Source organism: Dama dama, chromosome 21, assembly GCF_033118175.1.
Source record: "Dama dama isolate Ldn47 chromosome 21, ASM3311817v1, whole genome shotgun sequence".
NCBI lineage: Eukaryota > Metazoa > Chordata > Mammalia > Artiodactyla > Cervidae > Dama > Dama dama.
In genome coordinates this window covers 71,213,406-71,230,504 of record NC_083701.1, presented here as the reverse complement: position 1 = coordinate 71,230,504, position 17,099 = coordinate 71,213,406, and the positions used below count along the sequence as shown (strand labels likewise).

General features: G+C 39.0%; 1 protein-coding gene across 1 annotated transcript in view; it reads left to right on the top strand.

Annotated features, from left to right (window-relative positions):
- The window catches only part of DECR1 (2,4-dienoyl-CoA reductase 1), a 43,099-nt gene that overhangs the window by 22,349 nt on the left and 3,651 nt on the right, over positions 1-17,099 (top strand). Inside the window, exons 5-7 of the mRNA XM_061123816.1 lie at positions 523-670; positions 11,966-12,065; positions 17,023-17,095. Coding sequence (XP_060979799.1) covers positions 523-670; positions 11,966-12,065; positions 17,023-17,095 — 321 coding nt within the window. The remainder of the gene's footprint in view (positions 1-522; positions 671-11,965; positions 12,066-17,022; positions 17,096-17,099) is intronic.

Below are 17,099 nucleotides of genomic sequence, written 5' to 3'. Positions count from 1 at the left end.
ACGTGGATGTTTTGCTTTTGTTTGGTTCACATATTGGAAAGAAGCCATTTCTCCAGTAGTCTCAAAGAGAGCACTTTTCTATATTAAATATATTTTTGGACATATCAGTATCGACTATAGAACTAAGTGGAATTTTTATTGTTATTGAAGAAGCAGGTCATCAACCAAGAATTTCATTAGCTAAATTAAGCCAAAATGATACCAGAAATTAAAGGCACTTTAACTGAGATTCCTTGAAATAAATAATCACATCCTAGACATGCTTAATCTATATGTATATTTTTAATAATAGACTCTACCCTAATTTTGAGACAGGGATTAGAATTCCAAAATTTGGTAAATAATAGGAAATTTTCAGGCTCACAGAAGGTAAAACTGAACCAAATGTCACAGTATTGTTTAATAACAGACTATGAACTTGAGTTTTACTATATTATTTGGATAAGTTTCAGAAATAAAAGCCCTTTAGGAAAAATATTCTTCTCATCTAAGTTCCTGTCACTTGCGTTATTCACTTATTAGGTTGTGATAAACAACGCAGCAGGGAATTTTATTTCTCCCTCCGAAAGACTCTCTCCTAATGCTTGGAAGACAATAACTGACATAGTTCTGAATGGCACAGCCTTTGTGACTCTGGCATTTGGGAAAGAACTAATCAAAGCCCAGAAAGGTATGTTTATTTATTCTTCACAGATTAATTGGGTCCCTACTGTGTGCCGGTTCTGTGCTAAGCCCTGGGATACTTAATGATGCAATGACAGTCCTTGTACAGTCAGTTCAGTCGCTCAATCGTGTCCAGTTCTTTGTGACCCCATGGACTGCACCATGCCAGACCTCCCTGTCCATCACCAACTCCTGGAGCTTACTCAAACTCATGTCCATTGCGTCGGTGATGTCATCCAACCACCTCATCCTCTGTCATCCCCTTCTCCTGCCCTCAATCTTTCCCAGCATCAGGGTCTTTTCCAATGAGTCAGTTCTTCGCATCAGGTGGCCAAAGTACTGGAGTTTCAGCTTCAGCATCAGTCCTTCCAATGAACACCCAGGACTGATCTCCTTTAGGATGGACTGGTTGGATCTCCCTGCAGTCCAAGGGACTCTCAAGAGTCTTCTCCAACACCACAGTTCAAAAGCATCAATTCTTCGGCACTCAGCTTTCTTTATAGTCCAACTCTAACATCCATACATGACCACTGGAAAAACCAGTGTGTCTAGAACCAGTGTACTTATTCACTTAACACTTACTGATGACTTTTGTGTACCATACCCCGCGCTGCATGCCCAAATGACAGAGGTGAGCAAGACACTGTCCCTGACCAGGCTGTGGCTGGGACTTGAAGGGTGCAGGTATTCTCTCAGAGAGGTGATAGAGTAATCTGAACCAGGACAGGGAGGAAGTATCCTTGTGTTACTTGAAGGATGTCCTTTGGGGCTTGAGGGGAATGGCATGGAGCTGATCAGTTTCCTACTGTTGATTCAAAGCTTTGTCTCATTAGATTCAATTTCTTCTTCAGAACAGTGTGGATAACTCTCAAATCAGCTTGAGAAAGGATGTAGGAACAGACAGAAGGATTCTAGAGGGGCATTAACTTTTACTCTACACATGTGCTAACAACTTCCATCTTTTCCCCATTGTATATTGAAGTTGAAACCCTATGTTTAAATTCCTATTATAGCAAAGCAAATATGATTGCGATAGGGAATTTGCTTTTTAAAAAAAATTTTTTTAAGAGGGATGAATGAGCGGGGAGACAGAGAAGTGTGGGCTGACCTCTTCTCTCTCCCAGGATTCTTGTATCTCTTCTTACAATATCCTTTCTCAAGTGTATTTGAGAATTATCCACACTGTGTCTGATTTCCTCTCTTCATACCTATTGCTCATTTCTCTGTTCCTCTCTGTCTGTCTGTCTGTCTCTCTCTATCAACTCTTCACTTTTGTTTCTCTGTTTATTTCTTCATCTTGGTCTCTCTCATCACTTGGTATTTCCCTGTCTTGGCTGTTTTATTTCATCCCCTGCCCATCTTTGTTATTCTTGATTTCTATCTGACTCTCCTTTCTTTTCTCATTCTTGTCTTTCATTGTAATATGGACTTTGATCTATTTTTACTCATCACATTGGATTAAAATTAAAATTCTATGGACTTGATTAAAATTGTATTAGCTCAGTCTTCTTAAAAGATGGAGCCAGTTTTTTTTTCTGCCAAAATTCCTGTCAGTTATAGATGCTGTAACCTGAAAGTCTTCAGTTCAGTTCAGTTCAGTCGCTCAGTCGTGTCTGACTCTTCGCGACCCCATGAACCACAGTGCGCCAGGCCTCCCTCTCCATCACCAACTCCCGGAGTTTACTCAAACTCATGTCCATTGAGTCAGTGTTACCATCCAACCATCTCATCCTCTGTCGTCCCCTTCTCCTCCTGCCTTCAATCTTTCCCACCTTCGGAGTCTTTTCCAATAAGTCACTTCTTCACATCAGGTGGCCAAAGGATTGGAAAATATTCTTCTCATCTAAGTTCAGCTTCAGCATCAGTCCTTCCCATGAACACCCAGGACTGATCTCCTTTAGGATGGACTGGTTGGATCTCCTTGCAGTCCAAGGGGCTCTCAAGAGTCTTCTCCAACACCACAATTCAAAAGCATCAATTCTTCGGCACTCAGCTTTCTTTATAGTCCAACTCTCACATCTATACATGACTATTGGAAAAACCATAGCCTTGACTAGAGGACCTTTGTTGACAAAGTAATGTCTCTGCTTTTTAATATGCTGTCCAGGTTGGCCATAACTTTCCTTCCAAGGAGTAAGCGTCTTTTAATTTCGTGGCTGCAGTCACCATCTGCAGTGATTTTTGGAGCCCAAAATAATAAAATCTGCCACTGTTTCCACTGTTTCCCTATTTGCCATGAAGTGATGGGACCAGATGCCATGATCTTAGTTTTCTGAATGTTGAGCTTTAAGCCAACTTTTTCACTCTCCTCTTTCACTTTTATCAAGAGGCTCTTTAGTTCTTCTTCACTTTCTGCCATAAGGGTGGTGTCATCTGCATATCTGAGCTTATTGATATTTCTCCCAGCAATCTTGATTCCAGTTTGTGCTTCCTCCAGTGTTTCTCATGATGTACTCTGCATGTAAGTTAAATAAGCAGGATGACAATATACAGCTTTGCTGTACTCCTTTTCCTATTTGGAACCAGTCTGTTGTTCCATTTTGCTCTACATTTTTATTATTGATTTGTAGAAATTTTTTATAGACTCTGTACTAAGTACTTTGTGAGAAATAGTATGTATTTAGAATATCTCCTCCTAGTCTGTTGTTCGATCGCTAAATTGTGTCTGACACTTTGCGACCCCATGAACTGCAAAATGCCAGGCTTTCCTGTCCTTCACTATCTCCCGGAGTTTACTCAAACTCATGTCCATTGAGTCAGTGTTACCATCCAACCATCTCATCCTCTGTCGTCCCCTTCTCCTCCTGCTCTCAATCTTTCTCTGCATCAGGGTCTTTTCCAATGAGTCAGCTCTTCACATTAGGTGACCAAAGTACTGGAGCTTCAGCTTCAGCATCAGTCCTTCCTATGAATATTCAGGGTTGATATTCTTTAGGATTGATTGGTTTGATCTCCTTGCAGTCCAAGAGACTCTGAAGAGTCTTCTCCAACATCACAATTCAAAAACATCAATTCTGTGGCTCTCAGCCTTCTTTATGGTCCAACTCTTACATTTGTACATGACTACTGGAAAAACCATAGGTTTGACAATAGGGACCTTTGTTGGCAAAGTAGTGTCTCTGCTTTTTAATATGCTGTCTAGGTTTTTTATAGCTTTTATTCCAAGCAGCAAGTATCTTTTAATTATGTGGCTGCAGTCACTGTCCACAGTAATTTTGAAGCCCAATAAAATAAAATCTTTCACTGTTTGTAATTTTTCCCCATCTATTTGTCATGATGTGATGGGACCAGATGCCATGGTCTTCATTTTTTGAAAGTTGAGTTTTTAAGCCAGCTTTTACACTCTCCTGTTTCACCTTCATGAAGAAACTCTTTAGTTCCTCTTCACTTTCTACCATTAGAGTGATATCATCTGCATATTTGAGGTTGTTGCTATTTGTCCCAGCAATCTTGATTACAGCTTGTGAGTATACAGCCCAGCATTTTGCATGATGTACTCAGCATATAGGTTAAATAAGCAGGATGACAATATACGGTCTTGATGTACTCCTTTCCCAACTTCAAGCCAGTCCATTGTTCCATGTCCTGTTCTAACTGCTGCTTCTGGCCCCATATACAGGTTTCTCAGGAGACGGGTAAGATGGTCTGGTATTCCTATCTCTTTCAGAATTTCAGAATTTTCCAGTTTGACTTCCACACAGTCAAAGGTTTTAGCATAGTCAGTGAAGCATAAGTAGAAGTTTTTTTGGAATTATCTGGTTTTTTCTGTGATCCAGAGGATCATAGACCCTTTCTAGGTAATAACAGAAGTAATGATAAAGGAGTAGGTTATCTGGTCTCTAGAGGCTGTAGTTTTTACCAAATATAGTACATTTGTAGTCTTTATTTCTCCAAATGATTTTTCTGTTCCTTTATTCTGGGACTTCAATTATATATATGTTGACATGCTAGAGACTTCCACAGCTTATTGATGTTCTGCCTTTTTCCCCCCCCTCAAACTTTATCCCTTCTTTGTCCATTATTTTGCATTCTTGATATTTGTGGTGAATCAAGAGCATGGATCTTTTCTTCTGCAAGTAAGACCATTTATTTGGTTTTTCATTTCACATGTTTTTTAGTGTTAGAAGTTCTATTTGGTTCTACTTTTGTATTTCTAATTATACTCATGTTTTCCTTGAAATATTTTAGAATACTTACAATATCTTTCTTTCTTCCATCTTTTTTTTTTAAACAAAGATGATATTTTTAATGATAAAAGGTACAATTCACAAAGGAGATAGACATCATAAACCATTACACACCTAACAACAGAGAAACAAAGATACATAAAGCAAAGATGAGAAGAAATGTAAGGGAAAAGGAAAAAATATATAATCATAATGAGACATATTAATATTTCTCTGAGACTATTTAATCAATTGCAGAAAAAATAAGAATAGATGTGTCTTGAATGATTTAATTAATAATTTAAATACAATAGTTTTATATTTATATTAATCTTATATCCTACACAACTATATTTAAAATTTTGTATCTCGTTTGTTATTTGGTTTCCATAGGACATTTAGAAAAACTGACAAAAAGATAAACATTACTGAATTTCAAAAAGTAGATTATTTTCTTGTATGATTCAGTTATACATATACACATATATTATTTTTGAAATTATTTTCCATTATAGGTTATAATAAGATATTGACTTTGTTCCCTGTGCTGTAGAGTAAACCATTGTTGCTTGTTGCATATCTATTTTTAAAATTAGAAATCTAGCATTCTATTCATACTTAGTCAGTCAGGTGAAATAAAAATGTCATAAATTTTTTAGTTAGGCAAAAATTCATAAATCTTCAAAAATATATATATTATACATATTATTTATATGTGAAAGTGAAAGTCACTCAGTTGTGTCCAACTCTTTGCAACCCTATGGACTATATAATCCTTGGAATTCTCCAGGCCAGAATACTGGAGTGGGTAGCCTTTCCCTACTCCAGGGGATCGTCCCAACCCAGGAATTGAACCAGGGTCTCCTGCATTGCAGGTGGATTCTTTACCAACTGAGCTATCAGGGAAGCTCTATGTTATTCATATACATATACATACAAAAGATTTTCTACTATGCTTGTTAAAGGCTTGAGAAAGAACATCGGAAAAAAAAAAGAGGAGATGGAGAAATTGGAAAACATAAACTAAATGAAATGGGAGCACTGAATGTAAAATAGAAAATTTGAAACAAACTAGATAAAAGTAAAAGATCCTCATAGAGTCCAGTTGTTTTTAAACATCACTGCTCATTAGAAACATATCTGAAACTCTGGACAAAAAAAAAAAAAAAAACAAGTAACATCTGGACATTTGTATTTTTCAAAGAATTCCAAGGTAATACTGATATGCATCTGGATTTTTAAAAATGATTACAGGTTTTTCTATTAAATGCTACTTTTGGTGATATAGATTTCTATTTTCTATTGACCAGTCATGATACAATGGTACTAAGTGAGTAATGGTTCAGTTCAGTTCAGTTCAGTCGCTCAGTCGTGTCCGACTCTTTGCGACCCCATGAATCGCAGCACGCCAGGCCTCCCTGTCCATCACCAACTCCCGGAGTTTACTCAAACTCATGTGCATTGAGTCAGTGATGCCATCCAACCATCTCATCCTCTGTCGTCCCCTTCTCCTCTGCCCCCAATCCCTCCCAGGAACCTGGGGAGTTCCTCTTTCAGTATCCTATCATTTTGCCTTCTCATACTGTTCATGGGGTCCTCAAGGCAAGAATAGTGAAGTGGTTTGCCATTCCCTTCTCCAGGGGACCACATTCTGTCAGAACTCTCCACCATGACCCGTCCATCTTGGGTGGCCCCACACGGCATGGCTTAGTTTCATTGAGTTAGACACGACTGTGGTCCGTGTGATCAGATTGGCTAGTTTTCTGTGATTATGGTTTTAGTGGTTACATAATCACAATAGTAAAAGAGGTTGATCAGTTTTCACAATCAATAGCCAGACAAAAAATGAAAGATAATTACTGTTGCAAGTCATAATGGGAACATGATTAACCTAACAATATAAAATAATTACATACAGTTTGGGGGATCAAGCAGAGTGATGTGGTAAGTGGAAGTACATATGTGCACATATTTTCATCTGCTCAGCCAGTCTGTGTCTTTTGGTTGGTATATTTAATCCATTTTTTTTAAGTTAATTATCAATATATATATGATCCTATTACTATTTTCTTGTTTGGGGTTTATTTTCTATAGGTAGATCTTTTCCTTCTCTTGTTTCCTGCCTAGACAAGTTCCTTTAGCATTTGTTTTACAGTTGATTTGGTTGTGCTGAGTTCTCTTAACTTTTGCTTGTCTGGAAAGCTTTTGATTTCTCCATCACACCCTAAGGAGAGTCTTGCTTGGTAGAGTATTCTTGATTGTAGTTGCTTCCTTTTCATCACTTTAAATATATCATGCCACTCTCTTCTGGCTTACAAGTTTAGTTAAGAAATCAGCTGATAGCCTAATGGGAGTTCCCTTATAGGTTATTTGTCTTTTCCCCCTTGTTGCTTTTAACACTTTATCTCTGTCTTTAATTTTTGTCAGCTTGATTACACTGTGTCTCGGTGTGTTCCTCCTGGGGTTTATCCTGCCTGGAACTTTCTGTGTTTCCTGGACTTGGCTGACTATTTCCTTTCCCATGTGAGAGAAGTTCTCAGCTATTAGCTCTTCAAATATTTTCTTAGATCCTTTCTCTCTCTCTTCTTCTGGGACCCCTGTAATGTGAATGTTGAGGTGTTTAATGTTGTCCTCGGACTTCCCTGGTGGCTCAGACGGTAAAGCGTCTGCCTACAATGCCGGAGACCTGGGTTCAACCCCTGGGTCGGGAAGATCTCCTGGAGAAGGAAATGGCAACCCACTCCAGTATCTTGCCTGAAAAATCCCACGGATGGAGGAGTCTGGTGGGCTACAGCCCATGGGGTCGCAGAGTCGGACACGACTGAGCAACTTCACTTAGAGGTCTCTTAGGCAGTCTTCATTTCTTTTCATTCTATTTTCTATATTCTGTTCTGTGGCAGTGATTTCCACCATTCTGTCCTCCAGGTCATTTATCTATTCTTCAGCCTCAGTTATTCTGCTATGGATTCCTTCTAGTATATTATTCATCTCTGTTTGTTTGTTCTTTAGCTCTTGTAGGTCTTCCATTCTTTTTCCCAGATCCTGAATCATATTCACTGTCATTCTGAATTCTTTTTCTGGAAGGTTACCTATCTTCAGTTCATTTAGTTGTTTTTCTGGGGTTTGATCTTGTCCCCTCATCCGGACACAACTTCCTGGTTTTTCATGCTGATTAACTTTCTTTAATGTGGCTTTTGTTTTAGTCACTGTGGGACTGTGGTTCTTCTTACTTCTTCTGTCTGCCCGCTGGTGGAGGAGGCTAAGAAAGAGGCTTGTGTAAGCCTCCTGATGGGAGGGACTGCTGGTGGGAAAAACTAGTCTTGCTCTAGTGGGCAGAGCTTTGCTCAGAACAGCTTTAATTCAATTACCTGCTGATGGGTGGGGTTGTGTCCCCTCCCTGGTAGTTTTCTGGCCTGAGCCAACCCACCCTTGGGTCTGTGGGCTCTTGGTCTGGTTACTGGTGACCTTCAAGAGCGTTTACATCAAGGGGGACCTTCCGAGACTGCCGCTGCCTCTTCCCCGCTTCCTGTAGGGAGCTTCTGCCGATCCACGCCTGCACAGGAGACCCTCCAACACTAGCAGGTAGTTCTGCTTCAGTCTCCTGTGGGTTACTGCTGCTTTTCTCTGAGTCTTGGTGCACACAAGATTTTGTTTGTGACCTTCCAGACTGAAGTCTCCATTTCCCCCAGTCCTGTGGAAGTCTTGTAATCAGATACCGCTGGCCTTCAAGGTCAGATTCCCTGGGGATTCCCAGGCCCTTTGTTGGATCCCAAGGTTGGAAGCCTGACGTGGGGTTCAGAGCCATCACTCCAGTGGGAGAACTTCTTTGGTATTATTTTTCTCCAGATTCTGGCTTGCCCATCCAGTGAGGTTGGGATTTGATTTTATCATGATTGTGCCCCTCCTACCATCTCCCTGCAGCTTCTTCTTTGTCTTTGGACAAAGAAGATACTTTGGAGTATCTTTTTTTGGTGGGTTCCAGTGTCCTTCCGTTGATGGTTGTACAATAGCTACTTGTGATTATGGTGGTCTCGCAGGAGGAGATGAGCACACATACTTCTATTCTGACATCCTGAACAGAAGTCTTTTCTACTATCTTTTAAATATTGTAAAGTAATTAGCCTCCAATTAAAATAAATAAATTTATATTTAAAAAATAATTTAGAAATTGTGAAGTATAGTTGGTTTAAAATATTATGTTAGTTTCAGGTGCATAACATAGTGATTCAATATTTTTATGGATTATACTCCATTTAAAGTTACTACAAAATAATGGCTATATTTTCCTGTGCTGTACAATGAATGTGTCCTTGTTGCTTATTTTATACACAGTAGTTTGTGTCTCAATCCTATATTCCTATCTCACCACTCCCTTCTTTTTTCACCTCACTGGTGACCACTAGTTTGGTCTCTATATCCATGGGTCTGCTTCTGTTTTGTTATATATATTCATTTATTTTAGATTTTGGAGAAGGGAATGGCAATCCACTCCAGTATTCTTGCCTGGAAAATTCCATGGACAGGGGAGCATGGTGGGCTTCAGTCCATGGGGTCGCAAAGAGTTGAACACGACTGAGCACACAGTTGAGTACATTTTAGATTTTAGATTCCAAAGATATGTGATAACATATAGCATTTGGCTTTCACTGACTTATTTCCTTAAGCATGATACTCTTTCGGACCATTCATTTTGTTGCAGATGTTGCAATTTCATTCTTTTTTATGGCTGAGTGATATTCCATTGTGTATATGTACATCACATTTTCTTTATTCATTCATCTGTTGATTGATGCTTAAGATTGCTTCCATATCTTGGCAATTGTAAATAATGCCACTATGAACACTGGCGTGCAGTTATCTTTTCTAATTAGTATATTCCTGTTCTTCATTCCTTTCTTTCCAGCAATGGAATTACTGGATCATGTAGTAATTAAATACTTTTAATTTTTTGAGGACTCCATACTGTTTTCAATAATGGCTGCCGCAATTTACAGTCCCATCAACAACATATTAGGGTTCCCTTTTCTGTACATCCTCGCCAACATTTGTTATCTGTAGACTTTTGGTGATAGCCATTCTTTCAGGTGTGAGGTGATGCCTCATTGTGCTTTTGACTTGTATTTCTCTGATGATTAGTAATGTTGAGCATTTTTCTTATGTCTGATGGCCATCTATATATCTTCTTTGGAGATAGTTTATTCAGGTCTTTTGCCCATTCTTTAATTGAGCTGTTTGGTTTATTTAATATTGAGTTGCATGTGCTATTTACATATTTTGGTTATTAGCCCCTTATTAGTTATCTTATTTGTCTATTTTTTCCCATTTAGGAGGTTTTATTCATTTTGTTCATGGTTTTCTTTGTTGTATGAAAGCTTTTAAGTTTAATTATGTCACTTGTTAATTTTTGCCTTTATTCTTTTGTCTTAGGAAACAGATCTAAAAAAATACTGCTGCGATTTATGTCAAAGGGTGTTCTGCCTTATTTTCTTCTAGGACTGTTATAGTTTTAGGTCTAACATTTAGGTCTTTAATTCATTTTTGGTTTATTTTTGTATACAGTATGAGGATATGTTTTTTTTTTTTTACATGTAGCCATTCAGCGTGCAATATCATCTGAAAGGTCTTCATCTGCTGATTCTACCTTTGATGTCATTTCTGAGAGACTTTCTATTATCTGATTTTTTTTCCTGGTTGTGTCTGTATCTTTTTGTGTGTAGTAATTTTTGGTTGCATGCTATAAATTTTATGTCATTGAGGTGTGTGCATGTGTGTGTATGTATGTGGTGTGTCCACATATATGTATGCATTTTCATTTCCTTTTGAATTAAAAGCTTGTGGATCAGGTTCATTAGTTCAGTGTTCACTTTTAAGTTTTATTTGGGTGCATCTAGAGTAGACTTTACTTTGGGCTAATTAAATCCTCCTACTTTGGCCACCTGATCCAAAGAGGCAACTCATTGGAAAAGACCCTGATGGTGGGAAGGATTGCAGGCAGGAGGAGAAGGGGGCAACAGAGAATGAGATGGTTGGATGGTGTCACTGACTCAATGGACATGAATTTGAGCAGACTCTAGGAGTTGGTGAAGGACAGGGAAGACTGGGGTGCAGTCTGTGGGGTTGCAGAGTTGGACACAACTTAGCAGCTGAGCAACAAACACCCCCCTACTGATGCACAGCCTTTCTGGACATTCCACTGAAAGCCCCGATACTCAACAAGGCTCCTTGGACTCACTCATCTCCCAGCCCTATGTGCACTATGGGAATTGTTCAGCTATGATGCCCAGGTTCTTGCCTGACCTGATGGACTCTTACCCTAACATGTACCTTTTGGTGTCTGACCAGACTCAAGGATACACTATGCAGATTGATGAGGCTCTATCTTTACATATGTTCTCCTTTGGGGTAAATCTCCTCACAAATTCAAACTTCCTCATTCTCCCCCAACTCCAGTCTGTCTCCTAAACACCGTGATAATGCTATATTTTACTGTTTTCCCACTCCTTGTGCGACAGTCTATATGACACATGTATATAGGATATATACTATATAGACTGTAATATATACTATAATATGTATATACATGTAGTACATACTGTAGTATATGTATAGGACCTTTATATCAAATGTGATCTTATGGCTCATTTCATTTGTTTTTCTTCTTTCAGAAATTGCTGTCTTCCCTGCCTGCTAAACAGTATCTGAAAATAGTTGTATCATATATTTGCTACAGTTTCTTTATGTTTACAGGAGGAAGGCAAGTCTGTGGTGCTGAAGGCAGAAGTCCCTGCTAATTTGGTTTTAGTTCTGATTTATTCTTGTTTAAATGGGTGGATAGCTAATGGAAATCCTATCCAGCTGGTTATGCAGGGCCTCTGAGATTTGAGCCTAGGTATAGGCTGGCCTAGAATTTTGTTTAAGATTGGGCCATCCTGAATGACAGCAAGATTACTAGCAAAGAAAGATGAGGCAATTTTAGTAGATTACTGTTTCATTAATTTAGCCTTAGTAAAGTTTTAAAAAGTTCTTCAGCTTTTGTTACACCCTCTTGAATCAGACCCCATTATTTTAAATAATGTTTTCCTGATGTGAATTGGCTTAGCTGTGTTGTTAATTACTGTATCATTTAAAAATATTAGGCGCATCATTTCTTGCTATTACAACCATCTATGCTGAGACTGGATCAGGTTTTGTAGTACCAAGTGCTTCTGCCAAGGCAGGAGTGGAGGCCTTGAACAAGTGAGTACTATCTTGTTAATCTTATATGACTGTGTATATAGTAATCTAATAAGTGCTGTCAAGTTAATCCTGTCCCTGAAGATGATGTGCTTTGAAAGCCTGTGTAACTAAATTCTTGCTTTCTTGTTTCTTTCCAGAGAAAACTAAAACAATGACTAATTTGGATTTGCCAGGGGACATTGCGTCTCATGAATAGGTCTTGTTTGTCTACAGCGGCACTGTTCACTAGAATTCTCTGAAGTGATTGAACTATTCTGTAGATCTGTACTATCCAATAGCTACAAGTGGCCACTGAACCCTTGCATTGTGGTTACTGTGACTGAGAAACTAATTATTACTTAATTTTAATCACTTATCCAGTGCGACTGTATTATAAAGTTTGAGAAAAGGACCGATAGGAACTTAGACTGGAGTGTCCATGTATCTCTAGTGCCCCCTCTGACCTCTCTTGAATATGCTTTCATCCTTTTGTTGTACTTGCTCCACTATTATACAGGACTGATAGAACTAGCATAGACAATGCCCACTTGTCAGGTCTTTCGGCTTTTTCTCAGCAGCGTATGATTGCTTTTTGAATTTGTTCCCCATTGGACTTCCCCAGTGTCTTTGTTTTAATGTAAGTTCTTATCATTGCTTTTCGTTTTTATTGTAATAGCCCCATAATATGTTTCTCTGCTGCCAGTTTATTTTTTTTCATGTTCCCACCAGACTCATCTTTCTAACAATGTATATCTGCTTGTTATAATTCCCTAGCTAAAAACCTTATATCATTTTTCTGTTCATCTTTGGAATAAAAGCCAAAACTCAGTATGATATTCTAAACAGACTTGCCTCTGGCCTTTCTCTATTCATTGGCTTATTAGATCAATATTTACTGTGTACCTTTTGTGTACCTGGCACTTCTACTAGGTAGACGGATATGGTAGGAATGGAAACAGAACAATCCTCATTCTCCCCTGAGCTTGTATCCTTTCACCATTTTTCCTCTGCTTTAATCACTGTTATTTCTGTGCTCTATACTTCCTTAAACACATCATGCACTTTCATATGTCTCTGCCTAGATTGTGCTGTTGTTAGAATTTGCTATAATAGCTTTCACCTCCCTTCAGGGCTCTCCTACAACCTCCTCTGGGATATTTTTTTTCTCATTTCTTGGAGTAACAGGCAAGCTTGGCCTTGGAGTACAAAAGGAAGCAGGGCAAAGGCTAACATAATTTTTGTCAAGAGAACACACTGGCCATAGCAAACACCCTCTTCCAACAACACAAGAGACCACTCTGCACATGGACGCCACCAGATGGTCAATACCAAAATCAGACTGATTATATATTTTGCAGCCAAAGATGGAGAAGCTCTATACAGTTAGCAAAACCAAGATCTGGAGCTGACTGTGGCTCAGATCATTAACTCCTTATTGCAAAATTCAAACTTAAATTGAAGAAAGTAGGGAAAACCACTAGGCCATTCAGGTATGACCTAAATCAAATCACTTATGATTATACAGTGAAGGTGACAAATAGATTTGAGGGACTAGATCTGGTAGATAGAGTGTCCGAAGAACTGTGGACAGAGCTTCGTAACATTGTACATGATGAAGTGACCAAAACCATCCCCCAAGAAAAGAAATGCCAGAAGGCAAAACGGTTGTCTGAGGAGGCCTTATAAATAGCTGAGGAAAGAAGAGAAGCAAAAAGCAAGGGAGAAGGGGAAGGATACACCCAACTGAATGCAGAGTTCTAGAGAAGAGCAAGGAGAGATGAGAAGCCCTTCTTAAATGAACAATGCAAAGACGTAGATGAGGAAAACAATAGAATGGAAGTGACTAGAGATCTCTTCAAGAAAATTGGAGATATAAGGGAACATTTCATGTTAGGTTGGGCACGACAAATGATGGAAACATTAAGGACCTAACAGAAGCAGAAGAGATTAAGATGAGGGAGAAAGAATACACAGAAGAACTATACAAAAAAGGTCTTAATGGCTGGGATAACCATGATGGTGTCACTCACGTAGAGCCAGACATCCTGGAGCGTGAAGTCAAATGGGCCTTAGGAAGTATTCCTACGAACAAAGCTGGTGGAAGCAATGGAATTCCCCCTGAACTATTTCAGATCCTTAAAGTTGGTGTTGTTTAAGCACCACACTCAATATGTCAGCAAACATGGAAGACTCAGCAGTGGCCACAGGACTGGAAAAGGTCGGTTTTCATTCCAAACCTAAAGAAGGGTGATGCCAAATAATGCTCAAACTATTGCACAACTGCACTCATTTCGCATAGTAGTAAGTGATGCTCAAAATCCTTCAAGCTAGGCTTCAGCAGTACATGAGCTGAGAACTTCCAGATGTACAAGCTGGGTTTAGAAAAGGCAGAGCAACCAGAGATCAAATTGACAGCATTCAGTGGATCATAGAGAAAGCAAGGGAATTCTAGAAAAACATCTACTTCTGCTTCATTGTCTGTGCTAAAGCCTTTGACTATGTGGATCACAACAAACTGTGGAAAATTCTCAAAGAGATGGGGATACCAGACCACCTTACTTGTCTCCTGAGAAACCTGTATGAGGGTCAAGAACCAACAGTTAAAACCTTACATGGAACAAGTAACTGGTTTAAAATTGGAAAAGGAGTACTACAAGGCTATATATTGTCACCCTGTTTATTTAACTTCGATGCAGAGTACTCATGCAAAATGCCAGAATGGATGAATCAGAAGCTGGAATCAAGATTGCTGAAAGAAATAACAGCCTAAGATATGCAGATGATACCACTTTAATGGTAGAAAGTGAAAAGGAACTAAAGAGCCTCTTGATGAAGGTGAAAGAGGAGAGTGAAAAAGGTGTCTTGAAACTCAACATTCAAAAGACAAAGGTCATGGCATCCAGTCCCATCACTTCATGACAAATAAGGAGAATTGGAAGCTATGACAGACTTTATTTTCTTGGGCTCCAAAATCATTGCAGATGGTGACTGCAGGCACAAAATTAAAAGACGCTTGCTCCTTGGAAGGAAAGCTATGACAGACCTAGACAGTGCATTAAAAAGCAAAGACGTCATTTTGCTGACTTAGGTCCATATAGAAAAGCTATGGTTTTTCCAGTAGTCATGTACAAATGTGAGAGTTGGGCCATAAAGAAGGCTGAGCACTAAAGAATTGATGCTTTCAAACTGTGGTGCTGGAGAAGACTCATGAGAGTCCCTTGGACTGTGTGAAGATCAAACCAATCAGTCCTAAAGATAACAACCCATTTATTGGAAGGACTGATTTTGAAGCTGAAACTTCAACACTTTGGTCACCTGATGGGAAGAGCTGACTCATTGGAAGAGACTCTGATTCTCAGGAAGATTGAAGGCGAAAGGAGCAGAGGGTGGCAGAGGATGAGATGGTTGGGTCGTATCACTGACTCAATGGACATAAACTTGAGCAAACTCTGAGAGATAGTGAAGGACAGAGAAGCCTGGCATTCTGCAGTCCATGGGGTCACAAAGAGTCAGACAGGACTTAGCAACTTGAGCAACAATAACCCTTTGCATCTTTAAAACTTTGTTTATTCTAATCTAATGAGAAGAGTAACATATTAATAAATGCTATCTTGTGTTGTAGATTCTAAAATGGAGGCGCACAGAGAGGGGCATTGTAGACCATTTTTAATATATTATTAAAGCTATATAACTTCCCCACTAGGATCTGTGTACTGTGAGAGAAGAAAGCAGATCTTATTCATCTTGCTCATTGCTCAGCAAGATCTGGTACATAACCAATGCTCAGTTCCTGCTGAACTACATGGTTCTCTTGAGTAGTTTTAAGGTACTTTTTAACATGTAAGCTAATAATACACATTTGTTTGAGAGACAGAATTGTACTTTACTCAGCAATTTAAACTTAGTCTGAAGAGAGAGAATTACCATTTTTAAGGTCAAATGATATTGGAAATAAGAGCTTTAAAAAAAGAACTTGACTATTTTGATACCATTTGTACAATATCTGTGTTTGTTTTGCCGCGATCTTATTAGATATTTGAATTTCGTGTTAAGGGCCATGATCCTGTGCTGCTTTTTTGATGTTGTATTACTACACAGTGAATTGCACATAGTAGACGCTCAATAAATGTGTGTGTTCTTCCCCAGCCTGAGTTCCCATCAGCCCTCTTCCATACCTTGTAGCACACAGTCATACCAGATAAGGCCTTTTAGGTCCTGGAGACTGCGTATTGTTTGCCTTTGTCCTTTACACCCACTGGCCCATGTACCTGGACAGTCTTCTTTTCTCCACCCTCCCTTCCAGTATCTTCCATCCTCTTCTCTTTTCCCCTTACTCCCACAGAAACCTCCTAATCCTTCTTCCAGTGTCTGCTCAACTCTCACTTCCCGAAGGAAGCCTTCCCTCTTTCCCCTGGTAGAGATGGGTACTTCTTCGTCTGAGTAATATTGGCACGTTTTACAGTTTCCATCATTTACTCAATGAAGGCACTTGTAATGTTGCAGACACTGTGGTCTAATGTACTAAAAGTAAAGTTGCATTGAACTTTATAAGTGCAGGACTGAACTCCAGAAAATGTGAGGAAGAGACATCATTCTCTCAGTTCTTTATGCTAAATAGTGTTACCCTCTTTAAAAATGTATGCTGATATTGGTCTTCGTACTAAAATGTGAGTGGTAGGTAGTCTAGCATAGTGCCTAGGACACTAGAATGTAAATGTTATATAATACAGAAGCATGTGACTAAGGGCACAAACTCTAGAGCTAGACTTCTGGAAGTTGAAGACTCACTAGCCATATGACCCAGAGCCAATGATTTATTTTCTCTGTGCCTCAGTTTCCTTGTCTGTAACACAGGGAATAATAGTAGTGCTTACCTACTGGAGCTGTAGTCTCTGGCATGTAGTAAGTCTTGGTTAATAGTATTTGTAATTAATAGTATAATATTTTTTAAATCGGTACTGTTTGTTTGAATTTTTAGGTCTCTTGCAGCTGAATGGGGTAAATATGGAATGAGATTCAATGTGATTCAACCAGGGCCTATAAAAACCAAAGTAA